At 42.0% G+C, this 21,367-nt stretch overlaps 1 protein-coding gene across 2 annotated transcripts in view; it reads right to left on the bottom strand.

Moving 5' to 3' along the window:
* Positions 1-463: 463 nt before the first annotated feature.
* LOC147703580 (transmembrane protease serine 9-like) overlaps positions 464-21,367 on the bottom strand; it is a 1,394,371-nt gene continuing 1,373,467 nt past the window's right edge. For both annotated transcript variants that reach the window (XM_086931925.1, XM_086931926.1), the window contains exon 23: positions 464-1,218. In XM_086931925.1, coding sequence (XP_086788051.1) covers positions 913-1,218 — 306 coding nt within the window. In that variant the 3' untranslated portion in view covers positions 464-912. The remainder of the gene's footprint in view (positions 1,219-21,367) is intronic.

Here is a 21,367-nt window from a genome sequence, read left to right as displayed (position 1 = left end):
TGACAGCAGGGATATGTCTCCAGGTGATGGCACCAGGCTCCTCATTTCAGGTCCTTCTCAGTGAGATCTCTGTGGTAATAGCTGAGCCGGCTATACATCTCCACTCCAGGAAGCCCGTGCTGGGAATCCTGCTAGAAGAATCACTTGCCTTTTGACTTGTCCTATGGATCTAAAGCAGCTCAGGCCAATGTATAGAAATTAACAAGCCTCTAATTTCAGATAAGGGTTCATGGGAATGCGAGGTGCTGCATTCACAAAGATAGTTTTGTTAATTAAAGTATCTAGGGCCCATATTATCAAGAAAGGGCGATACATTATTGCCGCTTTGATCGGCCGGAAACTGCCGCTAAAGCGGCGATAATGGGCTTGATAATATGCCCTTGTGAAATCCCATAGCAGCCCAGGTTAACACCAGAACCTGGGCTGCTATGGGAATTCACAAGGGCATATTATCAAGCCCATCATCGCCGCTTTAGCGGCAGTTTCCTGCGGATAAAAGCGGCGATAATGTATCGCCCTTTCTTGATAATATAGCCATTAGTTCAGCTGCATTTCAGGTGATAATTCACACAAGGAAAAACGCTTTATGTTTCAGGCCAATAGGGGTCAATATGACTGTATGTGTGAGGTGCTGCATGAAGGCCTCGAACTCAAATGTCTATAGAAGCAGGAATGTCAGTAGTGACCAACTGAAGTGGCCGAATGCACAAGAGTATTCCTAAAGTGATCCACTTGGCAAAGAAGGAGGCAGGTTCACCTGAGCCTACATTCACAGTGCTGATGTATCATTGGGCAGGTGTACTTCTTCATTATAACCTAGAATTCCAGAATGCATGTAGGGGGTTTTGGGGAAAAAGTGGAAGTGTATACCTAAGCGTGCTCTTAACTTTCTGCTGTGTTTGTATTAATACACTAAATATACATGGATCCTCTGACGAGGGGAAGGAATGCCACCCAGAAGATGAGGACAGAATAGGAAGATTTTGGGGCGGCACCAGTTGGAATGGGTTCCTTTGTAGTCGAAGCATATGGAAAGTGAGGATTCACCACGTTGCTCCAAGTGTTCGGCACGTTTTGTATGATCCATTGTGTGTAGGCTGGGACGAGGGTGTAAATCCCTGGGCGGTTACGCTGTCCACATCCATCTCTGTAGCTCACAACTCCAGCCAGCAACCACGCATTGTTATATTGGCAGACTAGTGGGCCACCGGTGTCCCTCTGAAACATCAGAAAAAAGGGGTCAGCAATATGCTTTTACGATTTCATCCTCGTGATATAATGCAGACCAAACCAGGATATTCACTAAGCATCTGCAAAATAATAATTTTGCCAACAAAATTTTTCAAATATGAAACATTTTGCAACTTTAAAAAGGTTTACAAAGATGACAACCTTAGAAAACGTTGTCTTGGGTGAAAAATTATAATATTTGAATTATCTATCCCACGGTTAAGGAGATTCAAAGTGTTTATCAAGCAAACCTTTAAGATTTAAAGCTGGTATGTAAGAAAGTACCGTGCAACCGTCAATAATTCAATGAACGATAATCTGTAAAGCTTATCTGTTGGCAATGCTCTTCCATATGTGCATGCACAATAATATAAGAAAAATAAACGAAACTTAAAGCACTCTCCTGTCCTCGCTCTTTCCAATCCTAAGTGTGTAGGTATCCCTCATTCATAGTGGTGGAACCAGAAGCTGCTGCACAACTTTACTTGTTAGTACCAGGCATGCATGACACGCTCCACCACCTCCTCACACTCTCCATTCCCTCTTAATATTTGTAGCCTCACCATCGGGCATATTTACAAGGGGATCGAGCAAACGGAACATCACTTTTTCTGACGTTCCCGGTGTGCAATGCCCTGCACCATATTTACAAAGCGGCGCTAAGCCACTTTGTGTGGCTTAACACCGCTTTGTAAATATCATTCCCTTTCACACAGGTATCTGCATGAAAGAGGCGTGCAATGGTTGTTGCGGCGGACGTTCCACTGCTACACCCATTGCTTTTTGATGCTGCCCAGGCTTACAAATATCTGTAGATGTGAGGCAATGACAAAACCCAATGCCTTTCAAAAGGAGTCATTTAAGAGGCATAACGAGGAGAAATACTTTTTCTTCATATAGTTTTTGCTCTTTCTATGTGTGCTGCAGAATGAGCAAATTGCCTTTAAAGACTGTTTATGTGCAGGAAGGAATCACTTCCGGCCCATAAACAATCAACCCTGCATTGCAGGGATGATTATTTATGCAATTGCTTCTGCACTCCTGTGTTTTCCCTAGTGCAAGGCACCCTTGCACTAGGGCACAAAGGTGTCTGTGTTGGTGCTAGGTGGCTTTTTTTAGTGCCAGCACTAGGGAAAACACAGGAGTGCACCGTATTCTTGTGAAAATGGTGCATCCCTGCATTTTGGAAATAGTGCGGCGCTCCTAAATAGCATGCATCTATCACGATGAGGAGTGAAATCATCTAATGAAAAAGAATGTACCCCATACCATAAATTTCAATGTAATTCCTGGCAAGAATCACTGATGAATCGTATCTATGGTTGTCAATTAAGACTTCATATTCTTTTTTTTAATACTTTTCTTTGACCACTAGGTTTCCTCACATCTCTTTTATATAGATCTATGCATCGTCACTTTACATGAGATGGAGAACATTGCATATACAAAAAGGAAACTCAGTGTTGTGCAATAAACATATATAACAAATGAATTAAAAAATAATTACACAAACATCACATTACATGCCATGTCTGCACAACATACATCATTGTTCATGATACATAGTGATGATATTACATTTATAAGTGCCCAACACATATAATCACAATTAGTGAGAAAGTGTCCAACATTGTAAACTGGTCAAGGCTGCATGTTTCTTTAGACTGGGGACATGATCTAGCCCTCAGAACAAAGGGGTCCAAAAGGTTTGCCTCACCGAGATTTAAATAAACCCCCAGGATAAAATGCTAAACCTTTGATTACTGTTGGTTTGATGGAGAGCTCTCACACAAAGGGCCCAATTCACAACAGTAAACCAACAGATAGAAAGGCCTTAATATATAGATTTACTCTTATGCTTAGGCATACATTTCCACCGAAATGCTCTTCAGCAATAGGCTATTAAACAAATGGAATGCATGTCCTCACATGAAGGGTTGGGGTGATGTAATGCTCAAAAATATGACCATAACGGTACTGCTTGCAACTTTACTGATTTATTCTAGACATGAATGTGCCAAATGCAGATCTCTTACTCCACTATTTACAAATGCAAATTGAAAAGAGTAGGGAGGCAGGCATCAATTAAAGAAAACAATACACATGTGATCATCATTAGTACTGGTGGCGCATAAATCAAATCAAGCTCACATTCTTTCTTCTATCCTCATCCCCTTGTGTTGGGAGACACAGTGAAGTCAGGCACAAACTACAGATGTTTTGTGTGTGTGTGTGTGTGTTTCATGGTGTGTCATTAAGTTGGTATGAAGTAGTGTTAATGTGAGATGTCTTTTTTTATAATTCAATTGAAATGTTTATATGTGTAGCCTCCAGTGTGTAGGGATCAGGTGTGTTTACACTTTTTTCTTATAGTGATTTTATTGGTGTGTGCAATGTAGGCAGTTACAGCATCTTAGTTAAATACATTTACATTTATGTATTTATTTTTTACATTTTATAATGTGATGTATTAGAGAGAATGTAACGTCAAAAGCTATTGTTAAAATTACCATTTTATAGACAAGATTTAGTGTATTAGGGCTGGGTAGGTGCCCTTGCCATCGACTGAAAGTCTGCATGAGGGGCACATCTGGTGGTCCTATGCATAGTCCAGTTCAAACTAGTCCTGGGAGCCGTTGGCTCCAGCTCTGGCACGAAACTGGACAAAGGACATGGGAGGAACCCCCCACTGTCCAGGCCGGCCTCTGGGAGGGTCCCCTGAATTTTGCCAACCCCTTCCATGGGTACATAAGGGCTTACCTGGCTGTAGGACCCTAGATTAAACATAGACAAGATTCTGAGCCAGAAACCACTGAGCTTCGACGGTCTGGACACTCTGGACTTCGTTTGAACCCGACTTCGTCTCCCACTCAGTCTGTGAATCATCTGTGCCTGTGCACCATATAGGCTCCGTGCAGGACCTGTGGAGCAAGAAGAACAAGTGAAGAAAACTCCTTTGGAGTGAAGGAGTCGCTCCCCTGCATTGGCAAGCACCATAACACTGCTGTCTGGTCTGCAGACCCTGTGTTCCTATGGACTATGAAGGCTTCAGCAACACAAGAGGTAGGTGTCTACGTCCCTCAAGGTCTGAGCTATCCTCTCACCATGTTTGAGGTCATAATCCCTTGTGGGGGCTGCAATACTTGAAACCTTGTGCACCGTGTACATTTGTAGGTGCATATGCTTGTTGGTGTTTCCCGAACAAGTGCATTGGGCTCCGAATAGCCCCAACCCTGGCACCATTTTCTACAAAGATCTTTGACCTCCTTGCACCAAGCGCTTCATAGGCTGTCGTTTGGTGAAATCACTTGAGGTCCTCTAGGGACTCCTGTGCCTCCGGCATGTGGGTCCAATTTAGGGTCAACTTTGCTTTTCTTGGGCTCCCATGGTTGCTCCAGGCTTGCCCTCACTCCCCTTGCTGTGGTGAGTCTCCTGGACCTTACTGGTTTGAACCGTTCACATCCTTGAACTTGTGCATGGGTTACCATTGCCAAGTCTTATTGGTGCTACCGCCAGACAAAACCCCCTCAGCACTTGACAGCCTTCGTGTCTCCGGGTCCCCGTAGCTACAGAGTCAAGAACTCCATCAATGTACCTGAAGCACCCAACATTGGTGGGCATTCATCTACCGAGCCCCCGGTCACTCCTAAGGGACCCCGGCTCTGTCCCCTCTGCTTTCAGGTACTCTTCGACAAGAATCCACCTTTAGATTCCAACAGACACTTTTCTTCTATCCAGCTGCGGCTCTTCTTCAAAGTTCTCCATTGGGTTTGATGGCGGTTTCCGATGCCACTTCATACCTATGCACCCAGATTCCCTGGGACAGGTAACTTGGGTACCTCGGTATCCACGGGCGAGGAGGTTTTCCAACCTCCTAACTTCCACAGTGTTTCTTTGATGTCCACTGGGAAGGGTCCTTAAACTCTAAAACTTCCACTGCGACATTCCCATAGAATTGTACGGAGCACACAGTCATGTTCCCACACTGCACCTGTCTTCCGCGGGGTCCCTACTTACTCACCGCGGGTGGTTCCTTGGGGTCCCAGTGATTCTACGTTCACTCGACACTGTCTTGACTCGAGTCGTGGTTCTTATACCACTGTTTTAGTGTATAGTTTGGTCTCCCCCTGGAGTCCACTGTGGAGTAGTGCTACTTATGATTGTTTCTGTGCTCCAGAATTGTGTGCTTTGTGATTATCTTCATGTAGAAGATACATTACAGTACTAGAGAGTGCTATATTAATAAATACATATTTTTATAACTTTTGTGTGGTTCTCCTTTCATTTAACCAATACCTTAAGGTTGCATTCTGGTAAAACGAGCTGCTTTACACTCCTGGACTAAGCCTAAAGGCTGCTCTCCACAGCTACCACTTGGATAGCGTTCGAAAGTTATCTTCGACCTCTTTAATCCCCATAAGGGCTTTTTGGACTGGTGCAAGGTGCCCACTTTAATTAGTGGACAGCATATACCAGGCCAACTTCTCACAAGTGGCATTAGAGGTACTACAATAAATGTTATTGAAATGGGCTACCCACTGGTCCCCCCGGTAATGTGACTCTTATTAAACTAAGAGTATACTTTTGTTCTTGAAGTTCCCTGACCACTCTCCACAATTCACATGAATTCTTAAGGGAAGCTGCGCTAGTCAATTGATCCCAGTTAGCTCTTTGAATTTCATGCTTGCTGATCCCCAGGCCCTTTTTATAACATGCCCAATCTAAGGCAATTGCACTATGATTTCTGGGTTTGCCTGACAAAACAAGTCTTATATCTCTATTCGCATGGGAACAGGATCTATCAAACCAATGAATGGGGGAACGTACTGGGCTGGCAAATAGCTTACGTAACTAGTCCTTTATTGCATTGCATAATGTTCTAAAATGGATGCACTGGATGTTGGGAGCCTTTTGATTACATGCTATGTTTGTATGTGCGCTTATTTGCTAATAAACAGATTTAATACTAAAAATGAATGCACACATTTTCCTCTAAAGGAACCTCAGCCAAACAAACCAGGTAAAAATCTAAATTAGACTTGACTAAAGCATCAAAAAATGTGGTTGGATCTAGCAAATGCCATACACGTCTAAGATCTGTATGCTTTGGTCTTGACTGCAGTACTGCTTCTTCAGAACCTTTAGTTATGATGAAATACCCAGACAAATCCATGCTAAATTGTTCCCTGGATACCTCTCCTTTGCCCTGATGGTATCTTTCTCAGTTAGACACCTGACAGTCTCCAGCAGTTAAAAAATTAGATTCAACAGAACCTGATTAGTCCTGTGGCCATAACACCCATAGTTTTCAGCAGCATGGCTAATCTTTAAACTTCAGTTCACAAGAAACAAGAGGCAATGGAATCTTACCCATTAAAATGTATTCCATTTGAGGGGAAAACGTACTATACGCAGGAAATCATCTTGTGAATCAATGAATTCCTAATAGTAACTACCTAATAGGGTTCATTGCCCAGGAAAAAAATACATTGATTTCTTCCTTCTGAAATACTGGTGGGGAAGGTGATCACTGAACAGCCCAAGTAAGCTATGAAGCAATTCAGTATTTAGTGTCCATACATCTTTAAATCTCTTATCCAATTGTTTCAAATCCAGTTTCACTCTCATGTCAGAGGGAATTCCGAAATGACACCACAGTGCCTGGTTTCTTTTCACAGATTTGAACTTTAAATACTGTGTGAGATTTTAATGCTGAACCTTTAGATTTGGATTCCTCATATATAGCCAAATTTCGGGGTAGGCAGAGTGGTATAACATAACATAACATAACATGTGTATTTGTAAAGCGCACGTTCACCACTACGGGTATCTTGGCGCTGAATAACAGATGTTTGTTGTTACCCAACTCAATGGTACTCATTTTATTGACCTCAGTTGGATGAAAGGCTGAGTGGACCCGCCGGGATTTGAACCTGTGACCATGAGGTCGAACACAGGCCCCTGGAGTAGACGCATTAGTCCACTGAGCCACCAGACCCGGCTAAATCCGTAGGTGAAACCACTCTGCCGAATCACAAGTGGTCAACTGTTCTCCTGCACCCAGATTTCCCCAGTACAGCAACATCAGAAAACAGCTGGTAAAATGGCTGTAGGTCTGAGCTGCAAGAGAAGCCTGGCCTAGGCCCCTGGTACCTGTCTGACACCCTTCTATGATAAAGAGGGTATGCAATGCTCCCCAATGCTAGGAGTCTTCTTCCAATTCCCGACTTCACTCTCACCAGTCTCCACCCTCCTCCCTGGCAAAAGCTGCTGCACACTTCTACCAAACGTTCAAAGCAGATAGTAAAGCTGTTTCATGCAGAATTTCAGCTAGATTTTCAGCTAGAAAATACATCTTCTGCATTTTTTTACCAATCTCTGTGTTCTAACTCATAATTGCACTGCTAGGGAACAATGTATTTATTTTGATTTAAAAAATAATAATAATAATAATAATGTGCTTTTATGGTCTACATTGGCCGAATAAAGATTTATTGACTTGACTTGCACTGTTCTGGCAGTGTGTTACCACACAGTACTACTGAGTCTCAGGAGTGCTGAGTTCTCACCCGCTAGAACCGTACATCTTGAAATTGGGGCCACAGTTTTCGAGTGCTTTAAAGGCAGTTCAGGAGATGGGGCAGATGTACAAATACACCTCGGTTACTTCACAGAACACTGATATTGTCTGCAAGCTGGTGCTGAGGACAATGGCACTAAAGTACAATATTTTAAAACATACTATTGACTCAATTCGCAATTTCTCTGATGATTAGAATAATGTTATGGGTTTAGTTTTTTTCCTTCCAGAAATGAGAAAACCTTGAATAATTCTACAATCTACAGAGTTTTGAAAACAGAATTGTCCTATCTCTAGAAATAATGTTCAGAGATGCACAACCAGAGTGAACCAGAGAGGCACAAGCTCTGTGCCATAGGCCTATGTAGAAGAGTAGGGCATCTGAGAGGGCATCAGTGCTCACATTCAGTAACTATAATACCCATCTCTCTGAAGAAAATTAAGATGCCTTGTGAAATGTCTCCTATAGATTCTTCTTCTTCAAATATATAGATTAAATAGATGGAATAGGGCATATCCATGCCAATTTCAAATAGTGTGTTTTGTAACGGAAGTGCTCAGGATGGGGTTGTATACCAATGTCCACCTTCTCGTGCTTTCAAAACGTTATCTTTTTACGTCTGTTACTGACCATATGGGTTATTGTGGAAAAATCTGATAGATGCCCCTTGCCTCTTTTTGGCTGAGGAGATCATCCTTATTGCTGGTTGCACTCCATGGCTGAAACTTTGGAAATGTCAACCACAAGTATGTAATGGTTTTGAATCCAAATCCAACTCAAAATTACATTTGCTGTCTGGGAAAGGGCTGTTGGAGTCATATCAAAGTTGTTCATAGGTTTGACTGCATTAACTACTGTAACTACAGCTCTACCCGGGTCCTTGGCCAACGATCCTGAGGGCATCTGCCTGTACCGACCGAAGGGCTTTGTCAGCTTTAATTGTAAATAGAGAAAAAAAGAAATGGTGCCAAGACCCAGCCCTGTTGGATACCTCTTTTAACCTCAAAGTGTGGTGTACACTCTCCACGCTGTCTATATCGCACCTTGCACAAAAGTTTCTCATACAGCCTTGCAAGGAAGAAAATTATTGGTTTAGGGGCCCCAAGATTGAGCAAGGTTGGCCACAAAATAGAATGGTCAATGAGGTCAAACGCACTGCTAAGATCTGCAAAACACAGGTGTAATCTTCCCTGTTTAGCGTGCGCATACTTGCCAATCGGGAGTTCTAAGTTGATACTTTGCTCAAGGGTTCCCAGCCCTTTTCTGAAACCAAATTTAACTGGTGAGAGCATCTAATTTTTGTTGGCTCAATTTTCAAGTCTCACCAATAGTATTCTGCTCATCACTTTAACTGATGAATCCAGAAGCTAAATGGGCCGATAATTTTTTGCTTCAGATTTAATGCCTTTTTTAAAAATAGGGATTATCACAGATTAACCCCATGACGGGGGTATATACTCCATCACTGCTGAGTTAAAAACTCTAGTTAAAATAGCACTCCATAGATCTATTTCGGCTTTGTAAACATCAATGGGGACCCCATCTGGGCCTGGTGCTTTACCACCCCTACTTCCAGTCAATCCGTCATGAACTTCATCGATGGTGATATCTAGGGGCATCACCCGCCACTTACTTCCTTCTATACTTAGCGACCCAAATACATCAGGATCAAATGGATTAAAAATACTAGAAAAGTGTCTGCCCCACGTGTCACCATTAACATGAGAGAGTAATTCTGGGAATGAATCACTCTTTAGAAACGGCGAGTTAACAGTTTCCTAAAATAACTTGCTATTCGCTGTATATGCTGCTATGGATAACTTGTCCCACAATAGCTCTTGAAGCATGTTTCTCCTTGCCTTGAGAGCCAATTTATAATTATGACGTAAGTTTTTAATAATTTCATTGTTTCTAGGTTTATTGCCCAAACCTTGTTTAAGTTGGCTTAGAGCCTGGGTAAAAGTATGATCAAACCATCCTCTATGTTGTCTGCTTTTTTCCCTGAAGGGTGCAGTCAGTATCCCCTCGATTACAACATTGATTTTTCTGAAGTTAGCTAACATCGAGGAGGGACTAACATCCTCGTTGAGGCAAAAGGAAATCTCTGTGTCACATTTGGTAACAAATCCATGTAGGACTTTTTCCGGTTCCACACCAACCCATTTAATATGTGTCTCTTTAGGCCTAAAAGGAGCAATACTATTAATGAAATCTTGATATGCTACCATTTTTAGCCCCCAGACGAAAGTCGACATAGAAATACAGTTATGGTCACTCAATACCTGCTCAGTGTTCCATGGAGTAGAACACAGATGGCTGCAGCTAGTTGAAATTAGCATATGGTCAATAATAGAAGCAGCATTTCTGCCAATAAATGTTGGTATCAGACCGCTATTGGTATCCAGCACGCACTGTAGCAAATCAAGGTCATATTTAGCAATCAATAAATTAAGAGCTCCTCCATAATCATTGTGTGTGGAATGCACACTTTCATTGTCCTCACCATACTTGTTCCCACAGACCTTGGTCATCGACAATGTACAAGATTTAATATTAAAGTCCCTCACCCAAATTATAACAGTATTAGTCTTAATAGTACTTAACAATGTATCAAGCCCATTGTCTACCTCTAGTACAATAATACTGCGAGTTGAGTCAAACACGTTATTGTAATAATTGACCATGACCACATCCCTACAGTCTTTACAGTGCAATCATAAAATCTGGGAGTGTGCTCCTATAGTAATATTTCATTTAACAATAATGGCGGATGACTTATTTGAAATAAGGGTCAGAAGCCCCCCTTTGGCTCTACCAGCTGACGAGGGCACTGCCTGGAGCCAATATGAAGTGAACCCTTCTAAATATACCGGTTCAGTGCACCAGGTCTCTTGTAGGCAAATTATATCAAGGACACTAGTAATAAAATCCTGCCATACTGGTCAATCCTGTTTGCTCTTTAGACCGGCAACATTCCAGGTTGTGATAATGTATCCATGCTCTAGTAGTTTCCCTGTATTAACTCAGGTGTGCTTGACGTTGCTTCCTTTGTCTAAACTTACAGACGGAGCCTCTATAAAAATACTCTGGGTGGTGTCTGTGGTGACAATAGATTCAATCTGATGTAGATCGGTTATAGGTAGGCCCCCTGCGTCTTTGATATCTACCCAATCTCCAGTAGGATAAGGCTCTGAATTAGGATGGTTAACACCCTTATGTCAATCATTTTCTTTTAGGGTGCCCAAAGCCTGGTATCTATTTGAAACTGGTAAATCATGGTGGGGGTAGATTGACAATGCTGAATTCAGTCTCAGGGGTTTTGATCATCTTCCCTATGTTGTATAAACCTTAAGTGCCTATAGAAGTAACCAAGTGGTTGCAATATCATGATCAAATCAAATTGGGACAATGGGGGTGCTCTATCTAAGGTGTTTCTAGCCCAACTTGGGTTTTCAAAATTTGATAATAATGCAGTTTCCTTTGTGACACTTCCGTAAGGGGCCAATCATCCCAATCTTTGTGTCAGGAGAATCTGATTAGCTCCTGCCACCCGGAAGCCACAATTCTTGTCAAGCCAGTGTACTACTCTGTTCTTTAGGGGGTTGTGGCTCTCCATTTGTCCTGGCTGCAGGGGAGGCACATTCACCAAAACAGCATATGGGCAGCATTCAGGGGGCAAGTTGATAGAAGCGTCTGCTCTCCTCTCTCCACTCTTGGGTTATATTGTGACCTTACTTATTGTATGTAGCAATTGATTGTTCCTTATCCATCCTATCCAACCTATCCCCTCAAACTGGTTGGTTCGGTTAATCGAACCCTGTTGTCTTGGTGGATTATGGTTTGCTAATTCAATATTTCTGCTATTGTACCCTGCACCTGCCATGTCATTTCGGCCCCCAGCAGGTTCTCTACCTGTTCCTTTGTTTATTCCATTACCAATAGGGGTAGTTATCTTAGACATAAGCTCATCTTTCCCTCCCCTAGTTGCATCCCTCTTTGTCCCAGGACTGGTGCAAGTATCCCTCAGTAGACCGCAGATCTTGGTCACCTCGCTGGACAGTTTATCAATTTTCTCATGAACCGGCCTAAGCAGCTTCTCAACCTTAGATAAAATTGTGGATATATTTAATGTTGTTTGTGAGATAGCAGTGGTACCTTGGCCATCTAGGCCATCACATATAATATCTTTAGCGGTCTGCACAGCAAGGCAAGTGGGTGTAGTCTTATGCAGTCTTGAGTATAAAACCGCATAAAAACAGCAAATCTGTACGCAGGGTAGGGTCGTGGGAGAACTACTGCAACAATAAAGATGTCAAGATATTCTGGACAATAGTTAACACTGATTAATTTATTAGGAAACAGGCGATAGGCCTAGGGCTGAATATCATTGCCAACTAATGGGTGGCTCACATTAGGTCTGTTTACTGCCTAGTGACCTCAGGCGACCAGCAATTTAGTGATCTTTTATCATCAACCTACCTACTTGCAATCAGGTTCAAGGTGGATGAGGTGCTAATTGCAATCTTACAAAGCCCAAATGGACAGGCATTGGGTCCTGATAGTCTTTTATAAATGAAATACTGACATTTTGTACTCAGGTATCACCAATGCTTTGAACTTAGCCTGTCGTGCTGAATTACCATCTTAGTGGTACACATCCACCATAGTGCCCGTTTAAAAAAAAGGTAACAATCAAGACCCTCATTGCTATGGACTCATCTTACTGCTTGATTCCATAGTAAAGGTTGTGCGCTGCATAGTCCAAGATTGAATTGTGGCATGGTTTGATGACCGAAATATCCTTTCAAAGGTTCCATATGGATTTAGGTAAAGGCGCAAGATGATGGAGCATTGCCTAAACCTTCACCTGCCAGTCGTCAAATACAGCATTGGGGGGGCATGTACTTATCCTTTAAGAAGCTCTTTTGGCCAAATTAATAAGTGAAAGCTTGGGGCATTTTAACAAATATTGGCATAGTAAATGGGTTTAGATTATGTGGAAGATCATATAAAACTGGCCCCAATGCTATTATGGCTAGCTGTTTGTTCTAATCACACCCTTAACAGGGACATCATAGATGACTGCTTAGCGTGCGATCTTAAGTACAAAAGGCCTTGGTTTCAGCATATTGAACACATAGCAAACATTATTGGTAGACTATACACATACACAAAACGTAACCAGATTACCATCAGCAAGAAACAGTTCGTGAAAAATTGCTTTACAGAGTATAGGACACTGTCCAGAAAGGAGATGGAGTTACAAAAACCGACACTAATCGATTATGTATTTGTGCAAAGTGCTGAGGACATGTAATGTAACAGTATTTAACACTGGTTATTAACCCTTAAGAAAGGACACTTTTATCGATGTTCAGTTTGAGCAGCATGCACAGACTACTAATCTTTCAGTTTGGCCAACATAACACAGACGCTGTCCTTATTTGTCCTCAGCCGCGGCCCATGCAGGTAAGAGCCATAGGGTGGTGGGGGGAGGAGGATTTTTCGACGGACGATGACAAGGGAAAATTAAAAAGCAATAATACATTTTCCCTCGTCATCGTCCGTCGAAATCCCCCCACCCGGCCCCACCGTCCTACTGCTCTTACCTGCACAGGTGTGGCTGTCTGTCCTTTTGATGAATTCTGTCTTCCGAAATTGCTGTACTTTTTGTTTTGTAAATTTTACCAATTATTTATGGATCGCGTTTCCTGCCTATTCCCAGAAAATACAGATTTTAGAAATGTAAACCTGTGCTTTAGTTTTTAAGAATGAGTTACAGCCCACAGGTTTGGTACTTGAGGGCTTTCATTTTAAAGTCTGCACTTAGATGTGGGTCAATGTTGTTTTAGATATGCCAAGATTTTCAAATGTGCTTTTTAAGTTTTATAAATATCTTAAAAGAAACTTTATGTTATTTTTTTATGATTATTTTCCAATAATTAAATAGAGATTGAAGACTGAACAGTTACCTAGTGCTACCAGGTAGCTAGATTTCAGTCATTAACCTTGTCAACCATGGCCTCGGTTATGGATATATAAAAACATGCAACCATTCTACGTCAGTTGTTGCTGAAGCTTCTGCCATCACACATTTCTAAAGGATATAGAATTAAGTCCCAAGTCTTACTCTAAGCCACCATCTGCATGTCGTCCATACACTCTCTGTTGGAGTGACTGTGGTCAGAGAAACTGGTTATGGCGTATCTTCCTGATGAGGGATCCAACAGTAAAATTTGTGATAGATTCTTCTCTTAAAGCAGGTTCGCTGTCATGTGCCGACCCCTTTCTCAGATACAACGCTAGCACAGAAACTTTGGTCATGAACGGAGATGGTGGAGTATCTAGTCAGAGCACAGTAAAAGGGATGCCTCAATTGTAGGCGTTCCATAAGTTTTACATGAGGATTGGGTTCTTAGAAAAGTGCTTGGATTCTGGCACCTTAAATGAGGGAGCAGTGAAACTTTTATTTGATCCAGACCTCAACTGAGATCAACAAATACAAAATTAAAATAATTTCAAATACTCATAAAAATGCTTAGCTAAAACACTTTTGCTTTTTTAAGCCCACTACAAGATAATACAGTGGTGATGTTGAGCCACCTACTCAGACAACATTAGAATGAATTAAATAGAATAGAATAAAATCTCCTGATTGTACTTTTTGTTTAAAACAGCTTCAAGAAGCTTTTTAGAAACGTAAACAGGTTCTGACACACATATTCATTAACCGGAGAGTTACACAATGCAATTGAATCTTGAGTAGAGAAAGCGTTGTACTTTAATTGTAATGGGAGGGAAGGTGTAGAACACCTTTGACATGACATTTCCAAAATCCAAAATCCTGATGCCTACTCATGGGTTCCACGGCTGCATTGAAAATTAAATGATATCAAATAATATAAACATGTTACTAAAATGTATGTGAAGAAATTAAATATGAAATTGAAAAATGCGAAACTTTCTGTCAATGTCAAGGGTTTTAAAATTGGAGGCTAAACATTAAGTTGCTGACCTCATATTGATTTGTGAAAGCAATGTAAGTGCATCAAACAGAATATAGTATTTTTATTTTTTTGAATTAAAACAAATATTTCAGCATTTGTGTATTTATTTGAAGAATGCTTGTTTCCTTTGTTTTTGTGCATTTATTTGTGGTTCAAATCATTAAAATTGCTTAGGCCGGAGTCCACGGATTCTAATAATGACTCAATGGGGGCCCTCGGATTCCAGTAATGCTTAAGTGGGGGTCCACAGCAGTGAAAAGGTTAAGAACCCTGCACCAAATGATCTTTCAGTCGAGCTAGATCCTGCCTCAATTGCTCAAACACCTTAATCAGATCGTATTACCCAGAGCCCAAAGGTGACTTCTCCGATAAACTATTAGAGACTATTGCGCCGCATGTATTGGCCTCTGATAACTTTCTCTTAATTGGAGATTTTAACCATCATGCGGAAATTCTATCAAACTCAGGCACTGACCAGCTGATCATAAATATGAATACTTTCGGACTTGTCCAACTGGTCACAGGTCCTACCCACAGTGCCGGTCATACACTCAACCTTCTTTTTACTAATTCCCCTGGAATCATAGCTGAACTCCCAGTTCCACTACTATGGTCAGACCACCATTCATTTAAATTGCCATTTTTTATTAATATGACCAAAAACGATCATAAAACGAACAAATACTGCGAAGGTCATGGCGCAAAGTCACTCAGCCTCTTTTCTCAAAACATTTCTGCCTACACTACCAAGGCCAAGAAGCTAGAATAAATCAAACGACACATGACTTTGATAAAGCCATCTTGACTGCATTGGACAAAATGGCCCCTCTTAACCATGTTAAAATTAAGACCAGGCCTGCTCTCTGGTTCACAGACCAATTAAAGACAACAAAGCTCTTGTGTAGAACCGCAGAGCAAAAATGGCACAAAAGCAAAACCATGTCTGACTGTGAAATATATAAAAAAATCCATCACAGCTATATGACCGACATCAAACTGGCAAAAAAATTATTTCTCTTGAGAATAAGGCAGAAAATTCCTGTAAGGAACTTTATCAAATCTTGAAAGAATTTTCAATTCCTAGCAATCAGCCATCAATTCCCAACTCTCAAGATTGGACTGATTCTCTGTCCAAATTCTTTGAAGATAAAATTACAGCTATCCTTCACTCATTCCCATCACAACATAATAACATCTACTCTGAAGATGTGCCTAGCATGTCCTCTGACTCCCCACATATTTTGGACGAATTTGTCAAATGCGACATTAAGTCAGTTACCACTGTCATGTAGAAGATAAAATCTGTCTCCCTCACAGACCTTCTACCTCCAAACAAAAATGTTCCCCAATATTGCACCAGTAGTATTAGAAAGTTTAAGAGGTTTATTTAATAAATCATTTTCGGAGGTTGATTTTCCTAAAATGTGGAAAGCAGCTAGGGTTAGACCGATCTTAAAGAAAACACTGCCGACCCAAAACTGCTCCTAAACTACTGTCCAATTTCTCTACTTCCATACTTTGGGAACATGTTGGAATCTGTCATAAACCAACAGCTCATTGACCATCTCGAGAGCCATGGACTGTTTGATCCCTCACAGTCCAGTGTTAGGGCGGTGCACAGTACAGAGACAGCACAGGTCGAGGTAATAGATAATATCAGGCTGGCCTTGGACAAGCATCAGTCAGCCATCCTTGTCTTGCTCGACCTGTCCGCTGCCTTTGACACCATCTCCCATACCATCTTAGAACATCGGCTTTGGGAGATAGGTGTCAGAGGAAATGCCCTCAAGTGGTTTGTGATCTATCTAGCAGACCAAATAACAACTGTCCAAATGGGTAACAGCATCTCATGTGAAAGACCAGTCAAGAAGGGAGTTCCACAGGCTCCATCTTGAGCCCTACCCTTTTTAACCTGTATATGACGCCTTATGGTTTTTATGTCATATCTTATGCAGATGACACGCAGATCCTGATCACTATTGGCCCAGACCCTGTTGAAACATAGCATTGTTTCAAAAAATGTATGTCTCATATTGACAGGTGGATGAGCTCCAACCAACTCCAACTAAACAGTGGCAAGTCAGAGATCATGCTTTTTGGTAAGACGCAGGAACATTGGTCACACGACTGGTGGCCACCTAACATGGGCCCCTGTCCAATTCCCAAATCAATGGTACACAACTTAGGTTTCTACATGGACAACCACATTTCCTTCAAAAGCCAGATTAAGCACATCCTCAGCACCTGTTTTGGAGTGATGCGCAGCTTAAAGAAGGTTTTCAAATGGATTCCTACTGAGGCTAGGAAACCATTAGGCAAAAAAAGAGTGTCATATGGTTTAGCAAGACCACACGAAGGAGCAAACAGAATTGAAAAAACGGCCTCACTTAGGTCGGTTAGGAAAGCCCTCACTCACCACCTGGTGATGACATGCTTCATCATTGGGCTCCACTAAAGAGGCCGAGTGCCTCTTTAGTGTGCTTCAACGTCAGATCTACTGCGGAGCAGGATTTGTGAGTTTAGGCGTGCAGTGAAAATAAACTAAATGGTAGTGAGGAGATTAAAAATGTCTTTAGTGTATCCAAAAATGATTTAATATGTGATCACTTAGGACATATTTTTTAAATTATGTGTAGGAAAGTAGTTCACAATTAATTGTGTGGTTATTTCCTAATGGTCAGTCAACATGTTTCTGCCTTTGAAACGGTGTAAAGTTACCAGGCATTCATCAGGTCTCTATAAGTGTATTAAACCCTGGCGGTATGGACACGCTAAGGCCCACCCTTACCTAGGGACGTGCAAGTGAAAAAGAAAGTGAGAAAAGTGCAAAAAAAGGAAGATAAATTGTCTTCCTAGTAACTCCTGGTTTAGGAGGCTTCCTGCATTAAGGTTTCTGCACCTGTAAAGAAAAAATGATGTAGACATACATATAGGACAAGACAGACAGTTAGTGTCTGGTCTTAATCACACTTGTAGATCTATGGTGCTCCAATCGTAGTGGAAAGACAGATGTGGCTCTATAAAGGTATGTTTATCACCACCTCTGTCCCTGGGTTAATAAGCACTAATCACTGGGCAGTGCAGGGTGCTATAAGTGAAGAAATAATATGGTGCTTGTGGGTTTATTAAGAAGGAAGCGCATGTTCCTAATAGCGATCAATATGTCTAGATTTGTCAAGCGATCGCTATAAAGTAAAATTAAAATGTCTCACTTTGATGGTGTAATAGGTGTACACCATGGGTCACGGGAGGGGGGTGGTAGCGTAATTGGCACACCCTTTGTAAAGAAGAGAAACATACAACAAATCAGAAAAACGAAGAAACTGTACTTAGCTTCGTGATATGCCGCCGAGATGTGGAGCGCGAACGTCCAATAGTTTACTTACGCCCCCGACGCTAGGCACCCTCAGTATATCTGCGATACCCTCTGACCGGACCCCGACGATCAAGAACGGGGCCAGCGGAGCAGGTTATCAATGTTTGTCAGCGAGGTGCTGGTTGCATCCGGGGGCGGTGCCCGCGTGGATAGGGGGCGGCGCCTTATCGTGTTAGCCTATCAGGGCCTGTAACGTGGCATGACTCGGTGGGTCACATGGGCCCGCATCATAGAGAACGGCTGTGGAGGTAACCAAGGAGACCGTGTCTCGAGCGTTTCAAGATTGGTAGCTTTATTAGTTTTAAACGCTCGTATTGAGACAGAACGCTACCTGATGCTCACAGTTAAATAGTGGTGCCGAATCTAAAAATAGATGTGTGCACTTGAGTGATGAGATTAGGTTGATGTGTTTACCAAAGGGTCGCCAATTCGTTCATTCGTAATACAGGGACCCAACTAGAATGACATGCATTCGGATGAATACACAAGTTGGTTCATATACAAAAAATGTTGGACACTCGCAAGGGATATTTCAGGAATGCCCATAATAACAAAGGGGTCCTGGTCAGATGTTACTGCGAGCCTGGTGAACACCAAGAAGATTGCATGGCTTCGTTTCAACGTCATGTACCCAGAACACCGTGCAGGTAGTGCATAGTGTTAGACTGCAATGGGACCTGAGTTGATGAAATACCTAGTAGATTATTCAGGTGACAGGACTATGGTGGGGCAGTGATCACAGTGTACCGTTTCAAGTTGGGCTGGATTTAAGATATACTAGTGGCTACTTTTAAGAAATTACTTAAGTACAGAATTCCATGGAATTTCATCATTCAGTCCAAGTAGATGGGTCCCCAGTCTATAGACCCACCTCTGCTCTTTTTCAAAAAGACGATTGGTTATATTACTGCCAGTATTCAACTGCTCAATCACAGTCCACCGCATGTCGTTGGTGGTGTGATTGTTCTCAAGGAAATGTCTGCTCATTTTTGGAGTTGCTTTTTTACACCTGATGTTAGATCGGTGTTCACAGATAGGTGTCAGAGGAAATGCCCTCAAGTGGTTTATGAGCTATCTAGCAGACCAAATAACAACTGTCCAAATGGGTAACAGCATCTCATGTGAAAGACCAGTCGAGATGGGAGTGCCACAGGCTCCATCTTGAGCCCTTCCCTTTTTAACCTGTATATGACGCCTTATGGTTTTGATGTCATATCTTATGCAGATGACACGCGGATCCTGATCACTATTGGCCCAGATCCTGTTGAAACAAAGCAGCGTTTCAAAAAATGTATGTCTCATATTGACAGGTGGATGAGCTCTAACCACCACCAACTAAACAGTGGCAAGTCAGAGATCATGCTTTTTGGTAAGACGCAGGAGCATTGGTCACACGACTGGTGGCCACCTAACCTGGGCCCCTGTCCAATTCCCAAATCAATGGTACGTAACTAAGGTTTCTACATGGACAACCAAATTTCCTTGAAAAGCCAGATTAAGCACATCCTCAGCACCTGTTTTGGAGTGATGGGCAGCTTACGGAAGGTTTTCAAATGGATTCCTACTGAGGCTAGGAAACCATTAGGCCAGCGATTAATAACATACTGAATGGAATATGGAAATGTCCTATTGCTCTCAATTATTGAAAACCTTTTAAATAGACTTCAAATCTTTCAGAACACTGCTGCTAGGCTGGTCCTAGATCTTCCGCACAGATCTTCCTCTGCTCCCTGTTTAAGAGCCTTTCACTGGCTCCCAGTGAGAAAACAAGTTCTCTTTAAGATCCTTTGTTTGACACATAATCATATGTATGGAAAAGGCCCGAGATACTGGTCTAAAAAATGACGTGTGTACCAGCCATGTTATTGTTATTGTTATTGTTAACTACAGCTGATATAGCGCCAAATCACCTACAGGTCTCAAGGCGCTTTATGACAGAAGGAAGCTAAGCTAACACAACAGAAACATAAAAACTATACCCCTAGGTGGAGATTAAAGCTTCTCTGAACAGGAATGTTTTCAAGAATTTCCTGAAATGCAACAGGTTAGATTCTTTACGAAGAGATTCGGAAAGTTTGTTCCAAACCTGTGGGACGACCACCGAAAAAGATCTACCGCCCTTTGTGGCTAGTTTATAGCGAGGGTAGGACAGTAGCTGGGTACCTGAAGACCTTAGTGATCGTGTCGGTTTATAGATTTCAAGGCGTTCTTTAATGTAAGCCGGAGCTTGACCGTAAATTGCCTTATGGGCAATGCACTGACTTTTAAACTCCACCCGTTCTTTTATGGGGAGCCAATGCAGCTTACAGAGCAATGGTGATGCATGAGTGCGTCTAGGTAGCCGAAAAATCAGCCTAGCTGCATTGTTCAGGACCACCTGTAGTCTCTTTATCAGGGTTTGGGAAAGGCCCAAATATAGGGCATTCCCATAGTCAAGTCTCGAAATGATTGTAGCCGAGACAATTGTCCGAAGTGCAGAGCCATGTTGGGTGCTCAGATCCAGTAATGAATCATTGCTTACGCCTCTCAGAATCCGCACCGCCAGGAAAGGAGGCAGGTCTTTCTCCTTTCTACCGCCGGCATCATGGAACAAAATTCCTTCACACTTACGCACCATCCCCGATCATAACTGCTTTTGTAAGAAGCTGAAGTCATGGCTATTTGACAATTACACTAGCATCTCCATCAGAGCCATCTGCAAGCGCCATGAGACTTCTGAGGGATGTGTGCGCTATACAAATATCCCTGATTTGATTTGATTTGATAGAGCCATAGCTCAGCACTGAGCTGGGACTCCGAGGTGCCTGAGCCTGCTGTTTAAAGTGAATAGCCAGCCACAATGCGACTAATGTTTAAAATCAAGGTGACGTGACTTGAGTCAAGCATTAATGTGTTCTAAGCATTGTCTGGCCTTGGGAATAAACACTGACAGAGACTTTGACACAAATTACCAAAAAGCTCTAGGCAAGCCAAGAAGTATCTATGATATTTTTTTTAGATGTGCTCAGTTGATTCTTTGCTGGCTTACATTATAGGAAGTGAAAATAGTAGCCAGATCTATGACTTATTTAATAAACCTGTCCTGATATTTACCTCTATTGGTCATGAACGGAGATAGTGGAGTATCTAGTCAGAGCACAGTAAAAGGGATGCCTCAATTGTAGGCGTTCCAT

This window comes from Lissotriton vulgaris, chromosome 7, assembly GCF_964263255.1.
Source record: "Lissotriton vulgaris chromosome 7, aLisVul1.2, whole genome shotgun sequence".
Lineage (NCBI taxonomy): Eukaryota > Metazoa > Chordata > Amphibia > Caudata > Salamandridae > Lissotriton > Lissotriton vulgaris.
Note: the sequence above shows the minus strand (reverse complement) of the source record. Positions and strands in the feature narration are given on the sequence as shown.